Raw genomic sequence first — 23,805 nt, 5'->3', positions numbered from 1 at the left:
AAAAGGGTATGAAAGGGAGGAGCTAGGACAGTCGAGAGCACTGGATGATAAGTTGAGAAATCCATGCTTCATTTTGTAGGCAATGAGTAGCCAACAAAGTTTCATGAGCGAGGGGGAAGGGACAATATCCTAGAGTGCTGCCTTGGACAGATGAATCAGGCAGTTCTGTGAGACGTAAAGGATCCCATATGTGGAAAATGCCAAGCACAGACCTTGTACACAGAGCCATGTTCAAAAAGAGGTACTTCCCTCAGAGAGAGAATGAGTGATGAAGCAATAGCCCTGAGATGTGTGAGAAGAGTCGGGATCATAGCACCAACGTCAGCATCACACAGAACACAGTCTGTCTTCTTCCTCTGAGACAGACAGGAAAGAAGAAAGAAGAGATGAGAAGGCAAAGAAAAGTTGAAAAAAAAAAATATGAAGGGGCGCCTGAATGGCTCAGTCGGTTGAGCGTCAGAATTCAGCTCAGGTCATGATCTCGCGGTTTGTGAGTTCAAGCCCCGTGTCGGGCTCTGTGCTGACAGCTCGGAGCCTGGAGCCTGCTTCAGATTCTGTCTCTCCCTCTCTCTCTGCCCCTCCCCGACTTGTGCTCTGTCTCTCTATATCAAAAATAAATAAATGAAAAAAATACATATATTCTAAAAAATACATGAATGTTCAGGGCAGTTCTATCAGGTGGTCAACATTCTCCAAACATAAGGGATTCTGAGAAGGAGCTGGAAGTGCCAGGAAATGAGCAAAGGAATGGAAACTCCTCGCTTCTCAAGCCCGAAGTCAGGGCCTGAGTCTTCGTTTTCCAATCTGTTGACTTAGCCAAGCACCCCCCAAACATAACCCCATGCATGGAACCCAACATAAAGGTAAAAGTTGAAACTCAGAAAAAAGAAAGAGAAATCACAGAGAAAGAAGAAACTAAGGCCCTACGGCAACCTTGGACAAGACCCAGAGTTGGTCGGTGGGCAAAAGGAACAACCAGGAAGAGAAGCAGTAGTCAGAAGCATCAGAGGAGAATAAGGATAAAATCATGTTACAGAACCTAATGCAAGAGAGAATGTTAACAAATCTGTTATCTTTTTTATACTCACTACCGCTTTTAATGTCTTGGTGAATATGATAGTGAGATATAACAACATGCCAGAAAATAACAAAACCCTTCAAGTCTTTTTATATTATGATTAATATAGAACAACATGAGTAGAATATATGGGTAAAACAAATTACCAAAACACTAATTAGAATCATCTCTTTTGGTGGAGAGGCACCTGGGTGGCTCAGTTGGCTAAGCATCTGACTCTTGATTTTGGCTCAGGTCATGATCTCAGTCATGGGCTCGAGCTCCACTCGGGCTCCGTGCTGAGCATGGAGCCTTCTTGAGATTCTCTTTGTCCCTATGTCTCTGTCCCTCCCCCACTATTCTATATATAAAAAACCAAACATTTAAAAAAATTTTTAAAGAATAATTTCCTTTCAACCCTCAATAATTTCTCCCTCAAAATAATATGTTGCCCCACAAGTCTCCCTTTATGAAGGTTAAGAATCAGATTCAGAAGAAGTACCTGGTAATTTGGCTGGGGGTGGGGTTTAGAGGTTGGATTGCACGTTATGATTTTTAAGCAACACAGCTTGAATGGAAGTATAACAAATATCCATTATTCATTTCTTCCTTCCTCTTGTGACACAGTGAGATTCTTATCAAATTATATATAGACTCTTGGTCAAATGAAAAACTAAATCTGATGGCTGGCCAAACATATTTCCCAAAATTGCTGCTGTGACACTGCCTATTCCCACAGCACCCAGCATTCCCAGAGCCAAAATGGGGCCATGCTGCCCACTCACCTGCATGAGTTCATGGCTTTCCAGAAGGTCATTCTCTAGCATCTCCTGGGTAAGGCGTCCCATGGTGCTGTAGAATTCGTCAGCTGTTTCACAGCATTCTATCTGCCTAGATAAAGAAAGAACAGAAAAAGGAATTATTTAGGACACCCGTGTTGTTTATCAGGCATATACTGCAGTTGCAACAGGATACGGTGCCTCTTGCCATTAAATTAATCAAGTTAGCAATCAACAAAAACCACACTCCTGGGAACTTGTCTATGGCTTTGTCGTAGCTTGCATGTCCTGGCTTGAAATTCTCTGCTATTTCCAAATAAACCCATCTTTGCTGAATGCAGAGAAAAGATAAAAAAATACCAAAGGCAACGTAGATGTACTTATTACAGGGTGAGCTCTCATCTTTCCTACCTGCTCCCCAGCCTCACAGCCCCACCTGTGGCATCTTTATTATTTTTATTTGACACTGTCTACACAGCAGAATGCCTACCACTGATCAGATCTAAGGACCACAAAACTGGGTACTAAAGAACAATTATCCCCTGTAGGGAATCTGGGGCTTTTAATCTACAAATGAGGAGATCACTGATAAAAATGAAACCAAGCCACAGTAGATAGGAAAGTGAAAAATACGAGAACTTTCTCTGTATATTGCATCATCCACAGGATGTTTTCACAGGCAGAAATTTTTCACTTCTTCTCAGGACACTGCTGCTAGTTGGAGATTACATCCTGCTTCCTGCATGTGCTTCTATACATAAATAAGAATCTGTCGGGGCACCTGGGTGGCTCAGTCAGGTGAGGTCTGACTTCAGCTCAGGTCATGATCTCACAGTTTGTGAGTTGGAGCCCTGCATCAGGCTCACTGCTATCAGCGCAGAGCCTGCTTTGGATCCTCTGTCTCCTCTCTCTCTGTCCCTTCCCAGCTTGTGCTCCCTCTCAAAACTAAATAAATATTAAAAAGAAAGAGAGAAAAAAAGAGTCTGTCGCTTGGCAACCTATAAGGCAGGTTATACTTTCAACCTTCTTCTAGAAGGGAAAAAAATTTAATAGTCTAAAGCAAAGAGCACTGTGTATTTGTTTCATTTATTACAATGTTTTTTGGATAGTAGGATAATTTTATGTGAAGTATGTGACCTTCTCTTTGACATGCACTAATGTCGGGGAATTTCCACGGAGCCATCCAAAAAATATATAATGATGGAAAAACTTCAGGTTCTGGAGTGTTCTTCAATCCCACTGCCACTAAATGAAATAGACCACTGAAATGCTATTACAAAGATACAGAGTGGCATGTGGGCATAACTGAAAAAGTGGTTACGTTTACCCTAGAGGGTGAGGAAGAGAAATAATGCTTCAGATGAGTTCTGAAAAATATCCTCCAGGTTGACAAGAAAGAAAAAGCGCTCCCAAGACATGGATGCAGGAGACAGCAGGCCCTCTCCAGGCCCTGCAAGGGGCTCCATGCAACCAAAGTCGGCCAGAAGTCCTATGTGGCCAGAGGGAGAGAGCAAGAGCTCAGGGTACAGAGCTGCAGACAGCAGATGGCAAAGGCCTCAGATGCCGGCTGAGCCTCCTCAGGGCAAGAGTCACCGAAAGGTGCTGAACAGGGAGTGTGAGAGCACATGTGCCCTTGGCAAGGTTGGCTGGAGGTCGCATGGCAAGTGTAGAGTATGGCGGGGAGACGGGGAAGGAAACACCACGCTAGGCCTGGCATGAGGCCAAAGCATAGGGTCAGAGAAGAAAGGCTACATTAAGAGAGATGCCAGCGAAGGTGAGCTGACAGTCCATGGCTTACATATTCCAAAAGCACCGCTGGTGTGAGAGGAAGAAATGCCAAGCTGTTGGAATAAAGTGAATGGAGAGGTCCCACGGAGATGTTGTTCGTGATTTTTCCAGTGCAAAGTTTGTGGGGAAGAATACAGGCCCTGGAGTCAGAAAGATCCAGGATTAAGTCCCAGCTCTGCTACTCATGAGCTGTGTGACCATGAACTAGTTAATTAACCCTCCGGGGGTAGCTTTCTCATTGAAAAGGCAGGGAGAATAATCCTACCTACTTCACAGGATTATGCAAAGAACTGAAGGAGAAAATGTGTTTAAGCCACCTGACAGAATGATGGCACTGTAGGCACTTGGTGATGTATACTGGTTGCGTTCCTTTTGCTGAACAAGTTGCAGGTTCAAAAAATGTAGAAGTGGAGTGAGCAAAGACTCTGAAACATTTAAAGTCCTACCAGCCTGATTCATATATCCCCTGAATTTCATAAACGATAGCTATTTATTATCTGTAGATTCACATAATTAAAAGTGCAGATTGTAGGGGTTCTTGGCTAGTTCAGTCAGTGGATTGTGCGACTCTTGATCTTGGGGTTGTGGGTTCAGGCCCTGCATTAGGTATAGAGACTACTTATAAATAAAATCTTAAAAAAAAAAAAAAAAAAGTACAGATTCTAAAGTCAGGATACCTGGGCTCAAAATCAGGCTGTCCACTCACTGAGTGACTTTGGGCAATTTACTTAACTTATCTGGGGCTCAGTTCCCACATCTGTAAAATGGGGATGATAACAGTCCTTGCCTTGTGAAATGCAAGGACTAAACGAGTTAGTTTCACACCTAGCATGCTTAGAACAATGCTTGTCCATTGCAAGCACTCCATGAATATTGGATATTAAGTGTATCTGTTATTATTTCAACAGTGTGACATCCCTGGGAGGACCACAGGGATAAATTCTGATCCTGCAGATAATGGATAGATGGGAATAAAAACAGAATCGCTTCTTTTCTTCCTGCCCCATAATTAAGAACACAAAGGTTACTAGAACTCAGCACACAGTTAAGTGCTACACTATTTTAATCCTATAAACTAGTTACCCAGCAACTGGACTATCAGACCCACAGAAACCATCAAAGTGCAAATAGTTTCAGGCATACAGTAGGTTGGAAACACATGACTACAGAAAAATATAGATACTGGGGGGGGGGGGGGGGAATGAAAAGATAAGTAGACAGCACACCAAATCCCCAGAAGACTCATCTATTTGCCTAGCTGAAAAGCAGTGCGCAATAAAACAAAGGCAAATGAGATAGCTATGTGATGTTTAAAAATACTTATACACAATAATGATCTTTCTACATCCCTGAATTGATAGTTGGTGGATCTTTCTTGCAAAAAGTATGAAATGCTACAAGTCTCCCAGGAAACAACTTATCATAAATAAAAAGTCTAGTTAAAAGGTTTTTGAAACAAAACACTGGCAGTGATTTATTAGTTTTCTGACACGTTGTCTATGAGTACCCACTCAAGTCATTTATAGCTCTAAGAAAGAAACACTAACAACTTCTCTGAATCTTAACTATAACAATTGTCCTATAACAATAACTGTTGTCCTCTCCATTACCCAGAAGGTAAAATTTTAATGTAATAGTCATAATATATTAGAGATGGGTGAAAATACCCTCCTTTTTATAGTTCTGCTACTGGTAACAAATGTAAATAACATCTATGTGGCAATATGTTTAATAGTAATAGGTTTTGTCATAGAATTGATTCTTGATAGAAGGAAAGAAGTTCCATGTGTTCTACCTTTTTTTTAAATAGGCTCCCTACTCAAAGTGGGTCTAGAACTCACGACCCTGAAATTAAGAGTCACATCCGTTATCGACTGAGGCAGCCGGGTGCCCCCTGTGTGTTCTACTATTGACTATGTACTAAGCACCACAGAGATACCTTATACATATTATCTCATTTAATTCTATCGTGATCCTGAAAGGCAGAACTAAACAAATAATAAAAATTCAAAAAATAATCCAAATCATGAATGTTAACTAACAAGCCCACCTACTCCTCTCCAGATCTTCCTCTTCTAAGTTCCTCTCCCTCCCCCTCTTCCCAATTAGAGTCCAGGGAGAAGCTGCCAAAAGTAAGCCAGCCAGGATACTAGCAGTGAAGAGGAGGAAGAGATCTGCAGACCTGAAAAAGCTTACCCCCTTCCCCAACATAGATTCTATTTGCCGCACCCCCCCCACCCAACAATCAAGAAATCAGCCAAGTAAGATTTCAGAAGGCTAAAGCAATTCAACAAAGTTCCCAAATTTCTCTCTTGCTCACACCTAAATACAGATGCTTTCCACATTAGAGCACAGAACTTCTTAAGGCCCTCCACACCAGAGAACAGAAGGGGGAAATCACTTACTCTCCCAATTTTGCCCAGATGGCCAGCGACACCCTCAGGATGATTTCCGAACCTTCAAAGAAGACTGAATCCCAAATCTTTAAGACTGTATGGTTAGGGAGGCACGTAGCAAAAAGAGTCAGAAACCACTGCATCGTGAAGACATTCGTCAGTGGGGGCTCATATCCACCTGAAATGAATCAAATACTCTATGTTTCTTCAGAATTGATGTTTTGCAAGATATAAAAATACCCGCATTCAATCTTCCATGCCCACTAAACATGTTACATTTCCTGATTGATTTCTTCATATCTCTAATTCTGGTTCTTTCCTCCTTTTTTCCTTTTTTTTTTTTTTTTTTTTTTGGAAGAACATAAGTGTGTCTGGTAAAAATCTCAATAATATAACCTTCACAAATTCTTTATATTTCAGAAATATTAACCTAAAACTTTATTTGGCTCTACCTATTTATTTTGTGGTGCTAAAAATTAGGGAGAATGTTTTCCTCACCAAAAACAGGATTAAAAGAAAAGATTTTTTGCCTCTCAAAACCTGAATTCAATTTTCAAAATCTCATAAAGCCCACTTTTATTCAAATGCTACTGATAAAAACAAGGCTTCTTATGAAATTACTTGTCTACTTCTTAAATTATGCACAGCTCTCAGACCACAGTGGAATTAAACTAGAAATAAATAACAGAAAGAAAGCTGGAAAATCCCAAAGTATCTGTAGATTAAACAACATGAAATTTTAAAATATTTTGAACTAAACTATACGCACAGCTCACAATGAAGTTTGTGAATTCACCAAAAACACAGAGCTCCCTCCTACTTCCTGGAATGGCATTAGAAGTATGTATTTTATGAAATAAACAATGTAGATGTTTAAACTGATCCTCCCTCCAAGTTAATCAGACTGTGCATTTACCCAAGGATAAGCAAAAAAAAAAAGCTCTATTCTCATTTCCTCTCTTCTTAAAGAACAAAGGAGCATCTTTTTTCAGAGACTTAGAATCTAAGGGCAGCACTTATAAGCAAGTGCAGGACTTATGGAGGAAAATGTAGGGCCGAGGAAAGCATGTCTGACATGGGACAGGCAAGGTGGTCTATCTGGAAGCACTATGAAATCCACACAGGTGCACAATTACACTGCACAGCCAAATTAAATGAGATTATTCAAATGGTTTAGAAGGAAATGCTGAGAGACTCCCAGGTGTCACTAAAATTTCCAGTGTACTGTAATCACAGATTAGGTCTTCAGATCGTTTCAAATTTTCCCAGATTTGAATGTGTGGGTGGGGGGTTGGCAACCGTATACAGGAAACACAGCAAAGCTCTCACTGTTTTCCTGGTATCCTGAGCATAGCCAGGGAAGCGCAGGCAGTGGGTACATTCACAGCCATTAACTGGGGTTCTTTGGAAAGCTGGGAGATGCCCACCAGACAGCAGCGACTCGGAGCTGCTTACAGACCCGTGTTTCCATCCCGGTCTCAACCTAGTGCCTTCTTTCAGGGTGCAGATTCTAGCTGGCCGTCCTGGAGAGCCCTTCTCCAGAATGAGCTCACCCACTCATCTCTGATAAATCTAAATACCCTTACCATGAATAGATAAAAGGAGCAATTAAACGTGTCAATCCAAAAGACTATTGACGTATCTCCTAAAACTTAATGAAAACACATATTCCTCTCTCCATAGCCTCAGTGGTTCAGGCAAAACCGTAGTCTGTGTGAAATTGTACCTGTCACTCTGTTTTAAAGAACTCCTATAAGATAGGTGCCAGCTTAGAGCAGCATAACTAGATGGTAAGACATGGACACCATTCTTCACCTAGAGTGCAATACATCATTTCAGTTGTTGATCTCATACTGCGAAAGTATTAGGTTCTTGACTGACTTCCTAACCATGACCAGTTAGAGGTTCAGCATGTGGCCCTATCATTTTTCAGTTCTATTCTTGTTCTCTAGCAATCTATTTCACTGCACCGTACTCTCACTAACAGAACTACCTGAAAACAAGTATTTCCATTCAAGGTTTAGGCTCAGATGTATAGTGGAATCAAAGTAAAATATTTTCACAGGTATAAGAGCACTGAATCATCACTACCTCCACTTTCCTTGTTTGCAGTTCTCTGAAGGGTATCCAGGTGCTGAGATAATTCAGGGAGCTTCAGTCTCAAGAGATCTCTGAAGACAGCCATATCCACAGACAATGCCCGGAGATTATTGACAAAATAGCTTTCAGGAAGTACCTTATCAATAAGGTAAATCATAATCTGAAGAAAAATACAAAGAATAAGATTACTTCCTAAAACCTGGGATCCCTAACATGTCCTAAATAGAAGGGACATATTCAAAAATGCGGTTAGCCAAAGTACATCATTCTTTAAATGTGTCAGTCTGAAGTTCCTAGATGGGCCACCAGACCTAAGTTCACTCCCAAAGTAGCTGTGCTTATACAACCTTCCGCCCCATCACCCCTGGCAACCAGTGATGGAGCACGTACTTCATCAGCAGCCAGCAGGAATCTCAATGCTGGCTCCCTGATGTCAGCACAGTTTTAAAACCTTAATATGAAAACCAAGAGCTGAACCATCATAAAACACCGCAACTAAAGCAAGTCTCAGGATTCACTGAGCATCAGCTCAGAAACTGATAGTGGCTTTCCCCTCCCAGGAGACTGCAACAAGGTTTCGTGTGAATACACGGTATTTCTAAAATCTGGATTTCTCTCATAAGATTGTCTCACAAGTTCTTCAAATTACTCTTTTCATTCTGACTTTTCTACTTGCATTACCTTTTCTAAGATATCAAGAACCACTAGATTGACCGAGCAGAACACACAAGGGTTCTATAAGTCAATCTCCGGTTCTTTCCCCATCAGCTCTGCTAGGTCTTCCCCCACCCCAGAAAACCACGGAGTCCCCAGAGCCCAGGAAAAACATGATTAAGAATAGAATCATAGCTAACCCTATATGTTGGTAGAGAAGTAGCTGTCTCACATTTTGACTTTTCTAACACAAAACTCTATTTTCTAAGAAAATTATCTCCCAGACCTGACAAGGGCCCATTTGTCCCTCATCCCTGGCTTGTAATTTCTACTTTTTCGGGTCACGGTTTTGACTAATAAGGCTGGGCCATACTCTTGAGAAGGTCCCTCGGAGACCTTTATTCCAAGAGTGGACAGGTAGAGCTTAGCAATAAAAGGAGTACAGCATATTCAATCTGTGGAGGAAGGAAGTCCTAGAGAGACTGGGGCCAGTTGAGGGGGAATGCAGAGGTCCGAGAGAACAGAGTATCCTGGTGGGGACCTTGCACTCTACTTCTAAGGAGAAGAGGGACTTACAGGATCACAAAGGTAAAATTTAAAAGTAAGAGTCTCTCTATTACTGCACTTTCTATCTAAGGATATAATAGAGAGAGAGACACTTAAGCTTTAAAAAGAAATCATGGGGGTGTCTGGGTGGCTCAGTCGGTTGAGCCTTCGACTTTTGGTTTCGGCTCAGGTCATGATCTTGCGGTTGGTGAGTTCAGACCCTGCACAGAGCCCTGCACTGGCCATGCGGAGCCTGCTTAGGATTCTCTCTCTCCCCCTCTCTGCTCCTCCCCTCCTTGCTCTCTCTCTCAAAATAAATAAACTTAAAAAAAGAAGATAGCAGTTAGCAATTAAAAAATAAAAAAGAAACTATGATCTCTCAAAATTACACAAAACAAGAAAAACAAATTTCCAATTATCATAGTAATTCTTATGACACAATGAAATTATCTGTCCAAAGGCATCTCTAAGTCTGACACAGGACATAAGAGATAGCTGTGTGTTTTGTTAAGTATGTCACTCCACCCATCACTATATTTCAAAGACCACACATTGGGGAAAAAAAAGGATAAATAATGGCAATAGAGCAAAACATTTCTTCAACAAATGGTGTTGGAATAAGTGGACATCTACATGCCAAAAAATGAATCTAGACACAAAAATTACACCTTGCACACAAAAAAATGACTCAAAATAGATCACAGACCTAAACATAAAATGCAAAACTATAAAACTCCTAGAAGACAGCATAGCCTAGATGATCTTGGGTATGGTGATGACTTTTTAGATACAACAGCAAAGGATACAATCCATGAAAAAAGTCACTGGGAAGCTAGATTTCTTTAAATAAAAACTTCTGTTTTGTGAAAGACAATGTCAAGAGGATAAGAAAACAAGCCACAGACTGGGAGCAAATATTTGCAGAAGACACATATGATAAAAGACTATTACCCAAAATACACAAAGAACTCTGAAAGCTCAAAATAAAATAATCAGTAGGATCAAATGGACCAAAGACTTTAACAGATACCTCACCAAAGATGTGTTTGGATGGCAAATAAGCATATGAAAAGATGCTTCACATCATATGTCATCAGGGAAATTCAAATTAAAATGAGATACCACTGCACACCTATTAGAATGGCAAAAATCTGGAATGCTGACACCACCAACTGCTGACTAGGATGTGGAGCAACAGGAACTCTCCTTCGTCGCTGGCGGGAACGCAAAATTGGACAGTCACTTGGGAAGACAGTTTGGAAGTTTCTTACAAAATCAAATATACTCTTACCATATGATCCAGCAATCACACTCCTTGGTAGTTACCCAAAGGAAGTGAAAACTCACATCTACACAAAAACCTGCACATGGATGTTTATCGAAGCTTTATTCATCTCTGCCAAAACTTGGAAGCAACAGAGATGTCCTTCAGTAGGTGAATGGAAAAACAAACTACATACAGCCAGACAATGGAATATTATTCATCACTAAAAATAAATGAGCCATCAAGCCATGAAAAGACATGAGGAACTTTAAATGCATATTACTAAGTGAAAGACGCCAATCTGAAAAGTCTCCATACTCTGATTCCAGCTATATGACTTTCTGGAAAGGGTAAGACTGTGGAGACAGTTAAAAGATCACTGGTTGCCAGGGGTGAGGGCAGGGGGAATGAATAGGCAGAGCACAGAGCATTGTTGGGGCAGTGAACACCCTCTCTACAAACACTTTAATGACGAATACACGTCGTTAAACATTTGTCCAAACCCACAGAATGTACAACACCAAGAGTGAGTCCTAATGGAAACTACGGACTTTAGGTGATTATGACCCATTGATATAGGTTCATGGATTGTAACAAATGTACCTTTGAGAAGTGATGGTGATAATGGGGGAGGCTACACATGTGTTGGGGCAGGGGGCATATGGAACATCTGTGTCTTCCACTCAGTTTTGCTGTGAACCTGAAACTGCTCTAAAAAAATTATGTATTTTTTAAAAAATAACTAATGAAGGAGCGTCAAAATTTTAACAAGTAGTTAAAAATAGTTACTAAGAAAAAACAGTAAGTGCTGAAAAGCAAGGAAATGGTTCACCTCCTTCTAAAATAAACTATATATCTGCCTAATAATTAAAACTTGCAAAAAAAAAAATTTGCAGTGGCCAAAATAGCTGCTAAAAAACACGGATACCAATATCTTCCTTTGCATCTGAAATGACTCTTCATGAATCTAATCTTCCTCTGCATATTCAATGTCTAACCACAAGATTCCTAAATGATGATGATGTCATTTCATTTCACAGAGTTCATTTTCTTAGAGGCAGAAATATAAATATGCAGCTCCTCAGCTTTATCTAATCCATCTTTTTTATGTGCATTTCGTTTCCCAAGCATCACTGAGCCTTTCCATGATTTGATTGGCATGTATATCCCCTCCCCCAAACTACTCCACCTCACCTGCTAACCTGAATTGCTTATTCTAACTTTTCAACAGAACAGTTCTCATTTTCTAGGCATAGAAATTACATCCGAAAAGAAAAAATTGACTAAAGCTGATAGACTGAGTAAACAAAACTGCTTCTTGATAAAAAAAAACATTTTAAACGTTTAAATTCATACATTTATTTGTCTCCAGCTCCTCCCTCCCCCACTTATTTGATGAACATGTAGCTTCAGAGCTGTTTCCTTAAATACGCGAATGGAAAAAGTGAAAGGGTGAATACGGATTTAGACTATGTCAGGCTGGCTTTATAATTAACTCCACCATGATACATACAAAACGAGAAGGAATATTTGTTTGTTTGTCTGTATGACATTAGTCAGTGATTGGAAATATCATTAAGATTATTTACCACAATCAAACACAAGGCTGGGGTTGGGGGAGGCTCTTGAATACAAAGACTAAGTATCTATTCCACCCATCACAAAGCATTGCAATCAATAGCAGATTGAGAGTTCAAACATGAATAAGCAACCCCATATTGCCCCAAGCTAATAAGGGAGTAGTCATCCTGTACATGTGAAATGCTTCATTTCTCATAAAGATTATTTCTGGTGATTCACTGACTCACATTCCAACACATAAGCTTAAATTGCTTGTGACCCATCTCAAAGTGTTTCCAGAATTTTTTTTTTAACAAATAAAGGTTCCAGGTATCAAAGATTAAAAGATAATATAATTCACCTCCACAACCTTTCTCCATGCAAATACCTTCCATAATATACACTCACTTTCAGCCTACCTCCTCCATACCTCACCCCATATGTGAAAGAGTAAAGCAATCCAGTAACAAGACCCAACCTGAATTAAGCATAACTTGTGGGAAAGTAGGAAGTTTCTAACATGACCCTTCGTGTCCCACCTCTTGGTAGTCACACCCTTGTGTAAGACCTTCCCCTTGAGTAAGAGCTAGGCTTAGTGACTGGCTTCTAATGAATAGGATGTAACAAAAATGAAAATGTAACTGATAATAGGCTACAAGTTTGCAAATGAATCTCTCCTACCTTGTTCATTCTCTTAGTTACTCTCTTATTCTGAGGGATGCTGGCCGCCTTGTTGAGAAACGGAGACATGGCAAAGAACTAAAAAAGGCCTCCAGCCAACAGCCAGCCAGACTTAGGCCCTCAGTCCAACAACCTGTGAGAAATTAAATCTTGCCAACAACCACATGAACAAATTTGGAAGTGAATGCTGTCCCCAAGTGAGCTTTCAGATGAGACTGCAGACCCAGCCAACAGTTTTGATGTCACAACAATATGACTTTAAGCCAGCTAGACTGCACTCAGATTCCTGACTCCAAGAAACTATGAGGTAAATCATGTTTGCTATTTTAAGTAGCTAATTTGTTATGCAGCAATGGATAATTAATACAATTAGTATTCAACTTGCTTTAAAAATATGATGTTTCAGGGGCACCTGGGTGGCTCAGTCAGTTGAGCGTCTGACCTTAGCTCAGGTCATGATCTCACAGTTTGTGAGTTCCAGTCCTGCGTCAGGCTCTGTGCTGACGGCTCAGTGCCTGGAGCCTGCTTTGGATTCTGTGTCTTCATCTCTCTCTGCCCCTCCCCCACTCATGTTCTGTCTCTCTCTCTCTCTCTCTCTCTCTCAAAAATAAACATTAAAAAAAAATTTTAAAGATATGCTGTTTCATAAACAAGACTAAAAACATAATGATTCTACTCACATTTGGCAGTTACATGAGTCCATCACTTGACCTGGCTTTAACGTGGGGGAAATGTTATTATGGGTAATTACAAATGCACAGCAAACCCCTTGGAAGGCGGTGGGTCGCCAAGGAAGAGATATTACAGTTCCAACGTTTGACTCTCAGACAGTTTCAGTTGCCCTCTTCAGAGCCTGATACTCACTTTCAGTGCATCCCCTTCATTGCCTTCCACCACTTCCAGAATTAGAGCAGCCAGGATGTTAAAGCCTTGGCAGTAACCAACATTCTTGTTCCATCGAGCATAGGCCAAAAGGACCCGTTTTAACACAACCCTGTCCTGCTCAGCCTCCTGGCCACAGTAAGAACTGCAGCCTGTGCGGTGAAGATCCTAAAGAAGAGAAACAATTATCTTTTCTAATGGCTCCTTATTTTCTCTACAAAAAAAAAATAAATAAAAAGCCTTTAGTTGTATCTCTGCTTCAGCACTAAATAGAATATGTATTTTAGTTTTTTATTATTTTTATTTTATTTTTGATTATTTTTCTAAGTTTATTTATTCTGAGAGGGTAGAGAGGGACAAAGAGAGAGGGAGAGGAAGAATCCCAAGCAGGCTCCGAGCTGTCAGCACAGAACCCATCATGGGGCTTAAACTCACTAAATTTGAGATCATGACCTGAGCCAAAACCAAGAGTTAGACACTTAACCAACTAAGTCACCCAGGTGCCCCAACATGGATTTTAGTTTTTAAAACTATATATGTACCCTAGACACAAGCCAAAAACAATTTTTTAAATTTTCTTTCTCCTAACATTTTCTAATATGCAAAGATACATTTTTTATTCGGATATGCAAAGACACAGTTTTATTCGGATATAGTTGACTAAGAACATTTTCAAGGGGAATTTCAGTCAAATTTTCTAAATTTCTTTCCAATTTTCTATTAAAGTTAAGTTGTTTCCAGAAGTGATACAAATGTGATTCAGAATTAACAAAAATTGCATTATAATTCTATATAAATTGACAGTTTCTTTTAATACTAGGTCTCAGATAAAACAACGGTCACATCAATACACATATGATAGATGCTAACATTATTCCTTTCTCGAAAACACAATGTAATATTTACCTATTAAAACTCTAATATTAAGGAGAAAAATCAAAATAGCAAAAAATGCAATCTATATTGCAGAGAGATAGAAAAATTATTCTGTCCAAGACACAGAAATCTATCTAAATTGGTTTATAAATTTGTATAAAAAGGACAGAAACATTTGTTGTACTTTAATATTTAATGAGAGCAATATATATCATTTAATAACTAAGCAGAGACTATGATTTTCATGAGCTAATGTCATTTTACTGACAGAGCATTTACTTCAATGAGAAAAATGAAACATTCTCGGGGCGCCTGGGTGGCGCAGTCGGTTAAGCGTCCGACTTCAGCCAGGTCACGATCTCGCGGTCCGTGAGTTCGAGCCCCGCATCGGGCTCTGGGCTGATGGCTCAGAGCCTGGAGCCTGTTTCCGATTCTGTGTCTCCCTCTCTCTCTGCCCCTCCCCCGTTCATGCTCTGTCTCTCTCTGTCCCAAAAATAAATAACCGTTGGAAAAAAAAAAAATTAAAAAAAAAAAAATGAAACATTCTCTTAATAACATGATTGTTATAAAATGTACATTGCCTTAATTCACAATTTAAACAGAAAGAAAATATTTCAAATATGGAATACTTTGAGGCACCTGGGTGGCTCAGTCAGTTAAGCATCTGACTTCGGCTCAGTCATGATCTCACAGTTCAGGGGTTCAAGCCCCACATCGGGCTCTCTGCTGTCGGCGCTGAGCCTGCTTCTGACCCTCTGTCCCCCTCTCATTATGCCCCTCCGCCACCTGCTTGTTCACGCTCACTCAAAAATAAATGAAAACATTTTTTAAAAATATATGGAATACTTCATTTCTGAGAAACATTCTGAAATTCCAAATAAAGAGCTGAAATATGGATAGTGCAGACACTTTTAAAACATACAAAATAAAATTTTATAATTGTTTTCAACATTTGTCTGAAACAGACCAAGTTAGATCACATAGAAACTTCTTTTAGTTAGCACTTCCTCATGAGAAAAGTATCTCCAAATCTGCCAAAACCTTAGCCATCTTCCGGTGGCCAAAATTTATGAGACAACTTCCCTTTTAAAACCCTAGCTTAGGGGTACATGGGTGGCTCAGTCGGTTAAGCCTCTGACCCATGCTTTCAGCTCAGGTCATGATGTCATGGTTCATGAGTTCGAGCCCCACGCTGACAGCACAGAGCCTGCTTGGGATTCTCTCCCTCTCTCTCTATCCCTCCACCACTCACACACGCACTCACGTGCATGCTCTCTCTCTCTCTCTCTCTCTCTCTCTCTCACTCACTCAAAATAAACAAATAAGCATTAAAAATAACCCAACTTAGCATTACACTGTAATGAACTCATAAAATCAAAAGCCATGTGCTGGAGGTTTATGTAAGAAAACAGTAGTGGGATCAAATTGAATCAGCATCCTTGGCCTTTGGCAACAGGCCCTAATCAACTGTAATAATCCCAGTAGGCAAACCACAGCTGCCTCCACAGCTGGCATGAACCCTTGACCATCTGGTTCAAAGTAGACCCATCAGTCAATCTATCTTCATAAATTAACAGTTAAGGAATTATCAAAGGCCCTAATAAGAGCCCAATTATTTTAATAGGAAATATACTTAACTTTAAATTTCTCAATCTGTGACTTTTATGTAAAAATCCAGTTAACAGCACTGACCCATGCTAAAGAAAGTAAAAGAAATTTCAATCTCCTATCAAGTAAGTAAGATAAGCAAATAGAATATGAACAGAAACATTTTCTTCTTACTGCCAACACACAAATTTATGAAGACAAGATACTGTCAAAGTTCCTATTAAAAGACCGTTAACAAATGAAATAAGAAAGCAGAAAATATATAGACATTCAGACCATAAGGTTTGATCCTCTATCCAGTAAACACCTGGCTCTTAGAATCTTCCTTTTAAGTCAGGACAGTAGGCCAAACTCAGGGGACTTACCTTGACTATCTGAATTCCCATGGAGTCATCATCAGGATTACTCCTTTCATTGAAAGTGAAGCGCATGGTTTTGTCCCAATCAATAGCTATACTGTGCAAATAATGATCTGCCAAGGTCAACCAAACCTAAAATATTAAGAGATAAAAAAGAACGCTACACTAAAATATATAATTTCATCCTTCTTTATTAAAAAATAGTTATCACAGGGGTGCCTGGGTGGCTCAGCTGGTTAAGCAACCAACTCCTGGTTTCAGCTCAGGTCATGATCTCACGGTTCATGAGATCAGGCTCTGTGCTGACAGTGGGGAGCCTGTTTGGGGTTCTCTCTCCCTCTCTCTCTGCCCCTCCCCTGTTCACATGCACTCGTACATACGCGCACTCTCTCTCAAAATAAACTTTAAAAAAATAGTTATTGTATCTAACAAGAAAATGGGAACTGATCCTAGACCATATATAGCCCACTTGTAGAAATCAACTTTTCATTGAAATGTTTGCTGTGCTGAATTGAACCAATTAGAGCCTTTCGTTTATTGTTTTATTATTTGTTGAGCTTCTGCTACGCAGCAAGCAATGATCCAATCATTATGGATACTGTTAAGAGAACAAAAAAAAATTCCATTTTTATTTCAGTTCACTGGATTAGCTATATTATGTTATATACTTGTTAGACTTGACTCTGAATTGCTCTCTGTACATGGACACGAGCCACCTGGTCATTCATGGAGAATGGGTCTTTTTTCACCATGGCAGGGCCTCTGCCTTTAAATTATCCCTCCATCTCTCTCACACACACACACACACAAAACTGACAACAGGGTCTTATAATGAAAAACTTTTTTTTTAATTAAATTTTTTTTTACATTTATTTTTGAGAGACAGAGAGAAACAGAACACAAGTGGCGGGGGGGGGTGGGCAGAGAGAGAGGGAGACCCAGAATCTGAAGCAGGCTCCAGGCTCAGAGCTGTCAGCCCAGAGCCCGATGCGGGGCTTGAACTCACGAACCGTGAGATCATGACCTAAGCCAAAGTCGGATGCTCAACTGACTGAGCCACCCAGGAGCCCCATGAAAAACTTTTTTAAAAGAGTTACTGGATATTTTTACTCCTTTGATTACTTTCTCCTGAAAAGCTGTTTCTGAAAGACTTTTAATGTATATTTTGAAGATGAAGAATCCCCACCGTTCAAATTCTAGGGGTATTAAGACTAGGTTTATAAATTAACATACTAAGAAAAATAAATAACATACTAAGAAAGCATTTCAAGTTTTGGCATTTCAACACAATTTAGCAGAAATAACACTGATCAATATCTCCAGCCAGATTTTTCTTCTAAGCATCACAATCATATATCCAAATGTTCACCTGACACCCTCTATTTAGATGTCTAATAGGCATTTCAACCTTAACAGATAGCAAACCAATCATCTAATCTACCACTGCGTCAACTGATACATGCATGCATATGAACGCACACATCTGCCCCTTCCATCTGAGTAAACAGTAGCTCTAACTTTCCAGAAGCTCAGGTCAAAACCTTGAAGTCATTGTTGACATCCCTCTTATACCTTATATTCAACCTAACAGGAATTCTTGTCAACTCGGCCTTCAAAATATATCTAGAATTTAATCCTTTTTCTCCATCTCCACTACTGTAACCCTGATCTATGTCTTGCCTGAATTATCACAAGTTTTCCATTGATCGCCCTATTTCCGCCCTTGTCCATATTATCAAACCAGAGAGGTCTGCTTACAATGTAAGTTGTGTGCTGCTACTCCCTATCTCAAAACTTCCCAGTGCTTCCCATCTCAGACTGGGCAAAAGTCCTACTATGGCCTGTAAGGTCCTACATGATCTACTATCCTCTAACCCCATCACATTTATCTCTATGACCCTCTCTCCAATTGCATTCCTCTTTGTTCACTGGGCTTCAGCCATCCTGGTTATTCGCTTTTGTGATACTCTAGCCTAAGGGTGTTCCCGCTCTTTGGAGTTCTCTTCCCCAGGTAGCTGCTTCACCAACTATTCAAATGTCACCTTGCTATTTAAAATTCCACCTCCTTACTTCCATTCCTCTCCCCTCAACTCTCCTTATTTCTTTCTCTGCCTTATTTTTATGCATGACACATCACCATCTGACACACTTTATACTGCATTCCTTGTAAGCTCCATGAGGCCCCAAATTTTGGTCTGTTGTTTTCCATCACCACCCCCACTCCCTGTATCCTCAGGACCCAGAACAGTACCTGGCACGGAATAATCAATAAATACTTATTAAATGCATAGATAATGAAGAAAGACAGCTTTCAAATTACTAACCTAGAATATTCTTTTGGACATTTCAGACATTTTAAAGAGGAACGGAGAGCTGATCCTTTTGTTTTGAGCCCTATGCATCCTCCTTACCTTTCTCCTCCATTCCTTTGGTATTCCTGTTGATAGTCTGCAAACTGCCTTGAGAGCATCGTACCACTAGGAGCACAGAAGAAATATTGGCAAAGTGATACTGACCTGGATAAGCATTTTTCAACTTGTTTCCTATTTTGACATCCACAGAGTATGATAAAATTCATACAGCACACTAAGATACACAGAGTTTCTTTCAGCTACATATAACTACTCCAAGCCCTACCCCCACCCCCCACCTTAGGTACTCTTAACACACCTGTGACCCCTGTGCAGTACACACACAATGATTGGGAAGCTCGGGTTCAGAAACAAATACATGTATTACGGATTCAAAATAATAGCTATTTGGCTTTTTAAATTTTTTTTCACACTTGCACCATTAAGAGAAAGTACAAAATTTTTCATTGCAAGTATACGCTCGGGCCACTTGTAGCCTCATAAGTTTATTTATAATTTTAAAAACTGACTCATCTTATGCATGTCAAAGTATAGGCTAATTTTCCCACTTTGAGAATATATCTCAGTGTGCCCTACCGATACCCCAAAATAAGAGTATTTTCAAAACTAAAAAAAAAAAAAACCAAAGTTACCTGCTGAAAACCATTCTGACCTAAAGATGGCTCAAGAGTGAACTTCAACTTTGTGTCAACTCCTAAAACAAAAATATACATCTGTTATTTTGGAAAGAAATAACATGTTAGATCAAAAATAAAATTAAAAATTAACTTGATTCTACCGAATCATTATAAAATTTTTAAAACATGTTTTTACTAAATTTTAGTCAATTTTGTTAAAATAAAAGGTAATAATATTACTTTTTTAAATAAAAAATATCCAATGGCCACTAGAATGTAGTTTAGCACATAGAATGGTGGCTTCCACAGTTGTTTGGAGCCGTGTAAAAACAAAAACAAAAGCATGACATCACAGGCTTGGAGTTATTCAGACCACCACTCAACTCTGGTCCCTAGTGTCAAACAAATTATTTAACCTGTCTCAGTCTCAATACTTTATCTTTAAAATGAGGAATAATATCTACCTCAGTAAATTATTATGATGATTAACTATAAATCACCCAGCACAGTATAATTAATATTTATGAAACTTATGAAGAGAATTCTCTACTTACAGAATTTGTCTTAGAAAAGACATTTACGTGAACTAAGTTACGAAGGAAACTTCAGTGAAATATCAAAAGTTATCAAAATAACGTCATTGCTTTCTCACTTGTGGAATAATCCATTTTAACAATCTTATTTGGAGATTTTCATGTACCTTAAAATTCTATGATACATTTACTCATTGAAGATAAAACAGTTTGTATGTTTAATTACAGACTACAAGCTAAAAATATAACTATAGATAACATAACTATTATTTAAAGCTATCTACAACTTTAAACAAACTTCTTTGACTAAAATCCCAAATCTATGGAAGAGAATAAATGGGAGAATATATCAAGACAATGTATTTATAATACATAAAGACTTTATGCTATATTCATACTAGGCTTTTATTCAGAATTCCATGTGAGAAGTATGTGTTATTGTCCTTGAAATCAAATTACATGACAATTTTTATTCCCACATAAATTTTATTATTTTTTTTAGTGAGCTTAATTTTTTTAACTTTATTTATTTTGGTGGGGTTGGGGATTGAACCCATGAACTGCAAGATCATGACCTAAGCTGAAACCAAGAGTCTGACATTCAACCAACTGAGCCACCCAGGCAATCCCTCCCATGTAAATTTTATTAAAAAGAATCAACTCTGAAAATGCTGTATTTTTCTACAATTTCAAAATGAATTAAATCATATTTCAAGTCACTTTTTTTAGACTTATTACTTAAAAGTTCAAGGATCAAGATATACCAAACATTATTAATAGTATTCAGTTTTACAATTTATAATTGTCATTTATGACAATATTTTTTCTCAGATGTTGATTGCAGATTAGGCATACTGAAAACTTCCCCACAACTTCCAGTACTCAGGAATTGGTATGTAGATAGAAACAATTTTCAGAATTTAAAATTACTATAAGGTAGACTTAAAAAAATATATATATATACACATATACATATATGTGTATGTATATACACATATATATATATGTGTATATATGTATATGTGTATATATATATACACATACATATATATATGTGTGTGTGTGTGTGTATATATATATATATATACACATACATACATACATACACACACACACACACACACACATGGATAGGTGCCTGGGTGGTTCAGTCGGTTGAGCATCTGACTTTGACTCAGGTCATGATCTCATGGTTCATGGGTTCAAGCCCAGCATTGGCCTCTGTGCTGATAGCTCAGAGCCTGGAGCCTGTTTCCAAGTCTGTGTCCTCTCTCTCTCTCCCTCTCTCCCTCTCTCCCTCCCTGCCCCTCCCCCAGTCACACTCACTCTCCTCTCTTTCTCTCTCAAAATAAACATTAAAAAATTAAAAAAAAAAAAAAAACATATATAGAGAGTCAAGAAACTAGAAAGAGGTATGTATGTTTTGTCCAAGCCCATGACAGTATGCAGATATCCTTCTTGGGAGTTCTGGGAAGAGTACTGTGAATACATGATTTGGGTCCTAGATTTCTGAAGTCAAGCTGTGATAAAGAATCCCAGGCATCCAATCAATGCCCTGATACTTCTTTTCAAAGATTCAGGGCCACAGGCATATTCTGCCTAAGTAGATAAGATTTCCTTCTCCAAAGGTCTATCAAGTACCCCCACAAATTCTCATCCTTTTGAGATCGTTTAAATGAAGTCCTGCTTCAGTGCAGAGCAATGATACAATGGCCACAAGAGTGCCTCCAGCTGGAGCGAATGATTTAAGGCAGGATGAAACACACTCCCTTGTGAGGTTGCTGTCCAGACGCGGGGTGCTGAACGGAGGAGCATACATACTCATGACTTTTGCTTTAACAAAGACAAGGATATTCTGTCCAGCGCTGACTTATTTCAACCGACCTGACAGTTCTGGATTCCCTGTATGTACGACCGAATATGCTCCCTTTGCTTTTTCAGAGCACCTGCTGGGCACCAGGTGCTGAAACCTGCTGGGGTTAATCTAAACCACAACTATTTTCTCATGATCTAGAATGAGTCACAGGATTTAACTGGAATTGATCATTCACCACCTGCATGCGATAGCTGAAATCAGGTCATTTTCTCCTCTTTTCTTCTAAAGCAGGAGAGAAGGCTTATGTTTCATCTGATAGTCACGGCTGTTCCGGATTCAGAAATATATAACACTTTTAACGTGGAAAGGAAAAAAATTTTTTAAGGGTAAAGGCAGATGGTGAATAAATACTACAGTCTCTGCAATTAGACACTTCCACGGGGAGAAAAACAAAGAAACCACAAGGTTCGTAAAGGCAGTCACGCGTTCCACCCTTTGGGGCTCCGCGCCTCGTCAGATTCTCTCCAGCAGCCTCAGGATAGCAGGTCCCCGGTGGCGCTGGCGGGGGGCGGGGGGGGGGGGGGGGGCAGGGGCTGGGGGAGGACGAACTCGCCCGGAACCCCGCTGGTGCCACTCTGGGGACAAGTGAGCGCTAAGCACCGGCGAGAGTGCAGCCGGCTCCCTCTGCGGCCACCCTTTGCCAGAAAGCTCTGTGCCCAGGCACCCGCGCCGGGCCCATAAAACCCCGGGGAGGGATGCCGGGTGGTGGAGCAGACGCGGAGTTATGCAGCCCTAGAGAAGCAAGGATGTGTAAACACGGGCTACCACCATAAAGGGCCTAGCCTAGCACACAAGGCGCGCTCCCGGACTTTAGCTGTAAGAAAGGATCTCTACTTGCAGGAGGGTTTCCTGCCCGCTCCACAAACGGACACACAAATTAGAGGCTCCAGGCGAACTGACCCTAGCACTCACGCCGCGGGGACACTCAGGAAAATGCACCCGATTTTTCCTTCGCAGCCGCTGCCTCCCCCTTCGACCCCAAGAATCAAACATTCTCCTTTCTTCGCCTCACACACCTCTTTCAAGACGTGGCTTCCAGTGAGCCCGAAGCACAATTGGTTGCGCGGCCTCTGGCAGCCTGGGTAGCCGCCAGCACTTCCCCACCACGCGGACAAGGCCGAGCGCACCGCTCGCCTTAAGCTCTGGGTACAAACAGGGCTAGACCGCACACAAGCCGCGGGGTCGGGACCCGCGGGCAACCACCGGGAGCAGCCAGTCCTCCCAGCCTTGGGAGGCCGCTGCCCGCGCCCAGGCCTTCGTCCGCGCTCTTCCCTCCCAGACCGACCCAGCCCCGCCCGCGCCGAGCCGCGGTACCCCGCACCGGGCGGCCCGCGAGCGCTGCCCGGTTTAGGCGGAGTTCAACTGAGGCAGAGGCACCAGTCCGGAGCGCCACGCTACTTTCCAGTGCCCCATCTGCAGCCCCGGGTCCTCACCCGGCTCCAGGGTGCAGAGCAGCCGGGGCGCGGTCCGAGAAATACAGCTGCGCTTTTTGAGCACATTGCTCAGAATGGTGCCCACGCCTCCGCCTCCGCCACCCTGCCGCTTCAGGCATCTCCCTCCGCGCCTCAGGGAGCCGGTCAGCTTGTCCTGCCGCATTCGAGAGAGCCCGGGGCTCCGGCGCGGCCACCGTCCGCCTGGATCCCCGCCGCCCTGCCGGCGTAGCGGTTCCGCGCGCGGGACTTAGCGAGTCTCCTTAGTCGAGGGGCCCTTGGGAGCAGCGAGAGTGCGGCGGGAGCCCGGGGGTCGAAGGGACCTGCGAAGCACCGCTGGAGCCACCGAGCGCGGGGCGGTCGGCAGGCATCTGCAGTGCGGAGCCTGCACAGCTGAGGCAGGAGAGGGCTTGGGGCGGGGAAGGGG

General features: G+C 41.0%; 1 protein-coding gene across 10 annotated transcripts in view; it reads right to left on the bottom strand.

Annotated features, from left to right (window-relative positions):
- TBC1D30 (TBC1 domain family member 30) overlaps positions 1 to 23,805 on the bottom strand; it is a 147,773-nt gene that overhangs the window by 78,013 nt on the left and 45,955 nt on the right. For 8 of the 10 annotated variants that reach the window (XM_023257196.2, XM_045062025.1, XM_045062029.1 and 5 more), the window contains exons 3-9: positions 19,555 to 19,616; positions 18,962 to 19,027; positions 16,557 to 16,682; positions 13,690 to 13,875; positions 8,112 to 8,280; positions 6,030 to 6,198; positions 1,843 to 1,948 (exon numbers count right to left, since the gene is read on the bottom strand). In XM_023257196.2, coding sequence (XP_023112964.2) covers positions 1,843 to 1,948; positions 6,030 to 6,198; positions 8,112 to 8,280; positions 13,690 to 13,875; positions 16,557 to 16,682; positions 18,962 to 19,027; positions 19,555 to 19,616 — 884 coding nt within the window. Of the gene's footprint in view, positions 1 to 1,842; positions 1,949 to 6,029; positions 6,199 to 8,111; positions 8,281 to 13,689; positions 13,876 to 16,556; positions 16,683 to 18,961; positions 19,028 to 19,554; positions 19,617 to 23,381; positions 23,545 to 23,805 lie in introns of those variants that run through there. The other 2 variants (XM_045062026.1, XM_045062030.1) reach the window with 1 other exon arrangement.

Source organism: Felis catus, chromosome B4 (assembly GCF_018350175.1).
Source record: "Felis catus isolate Fca126 chromosome B4, F.catus_Fca126_mat1.0, whole genome shotgun sequence".
In the NCBI taxonomy this organism is placed as follows: Eukaryota; Metazoa; Chordata; class Mammalia; order Carnivora; family Felidae; genus Felis; species Felis catus.
Note: the sequence above shows the minus strand (reverse complement) of the source record. Positions and strands in the feature narration are given on the sequence as shown.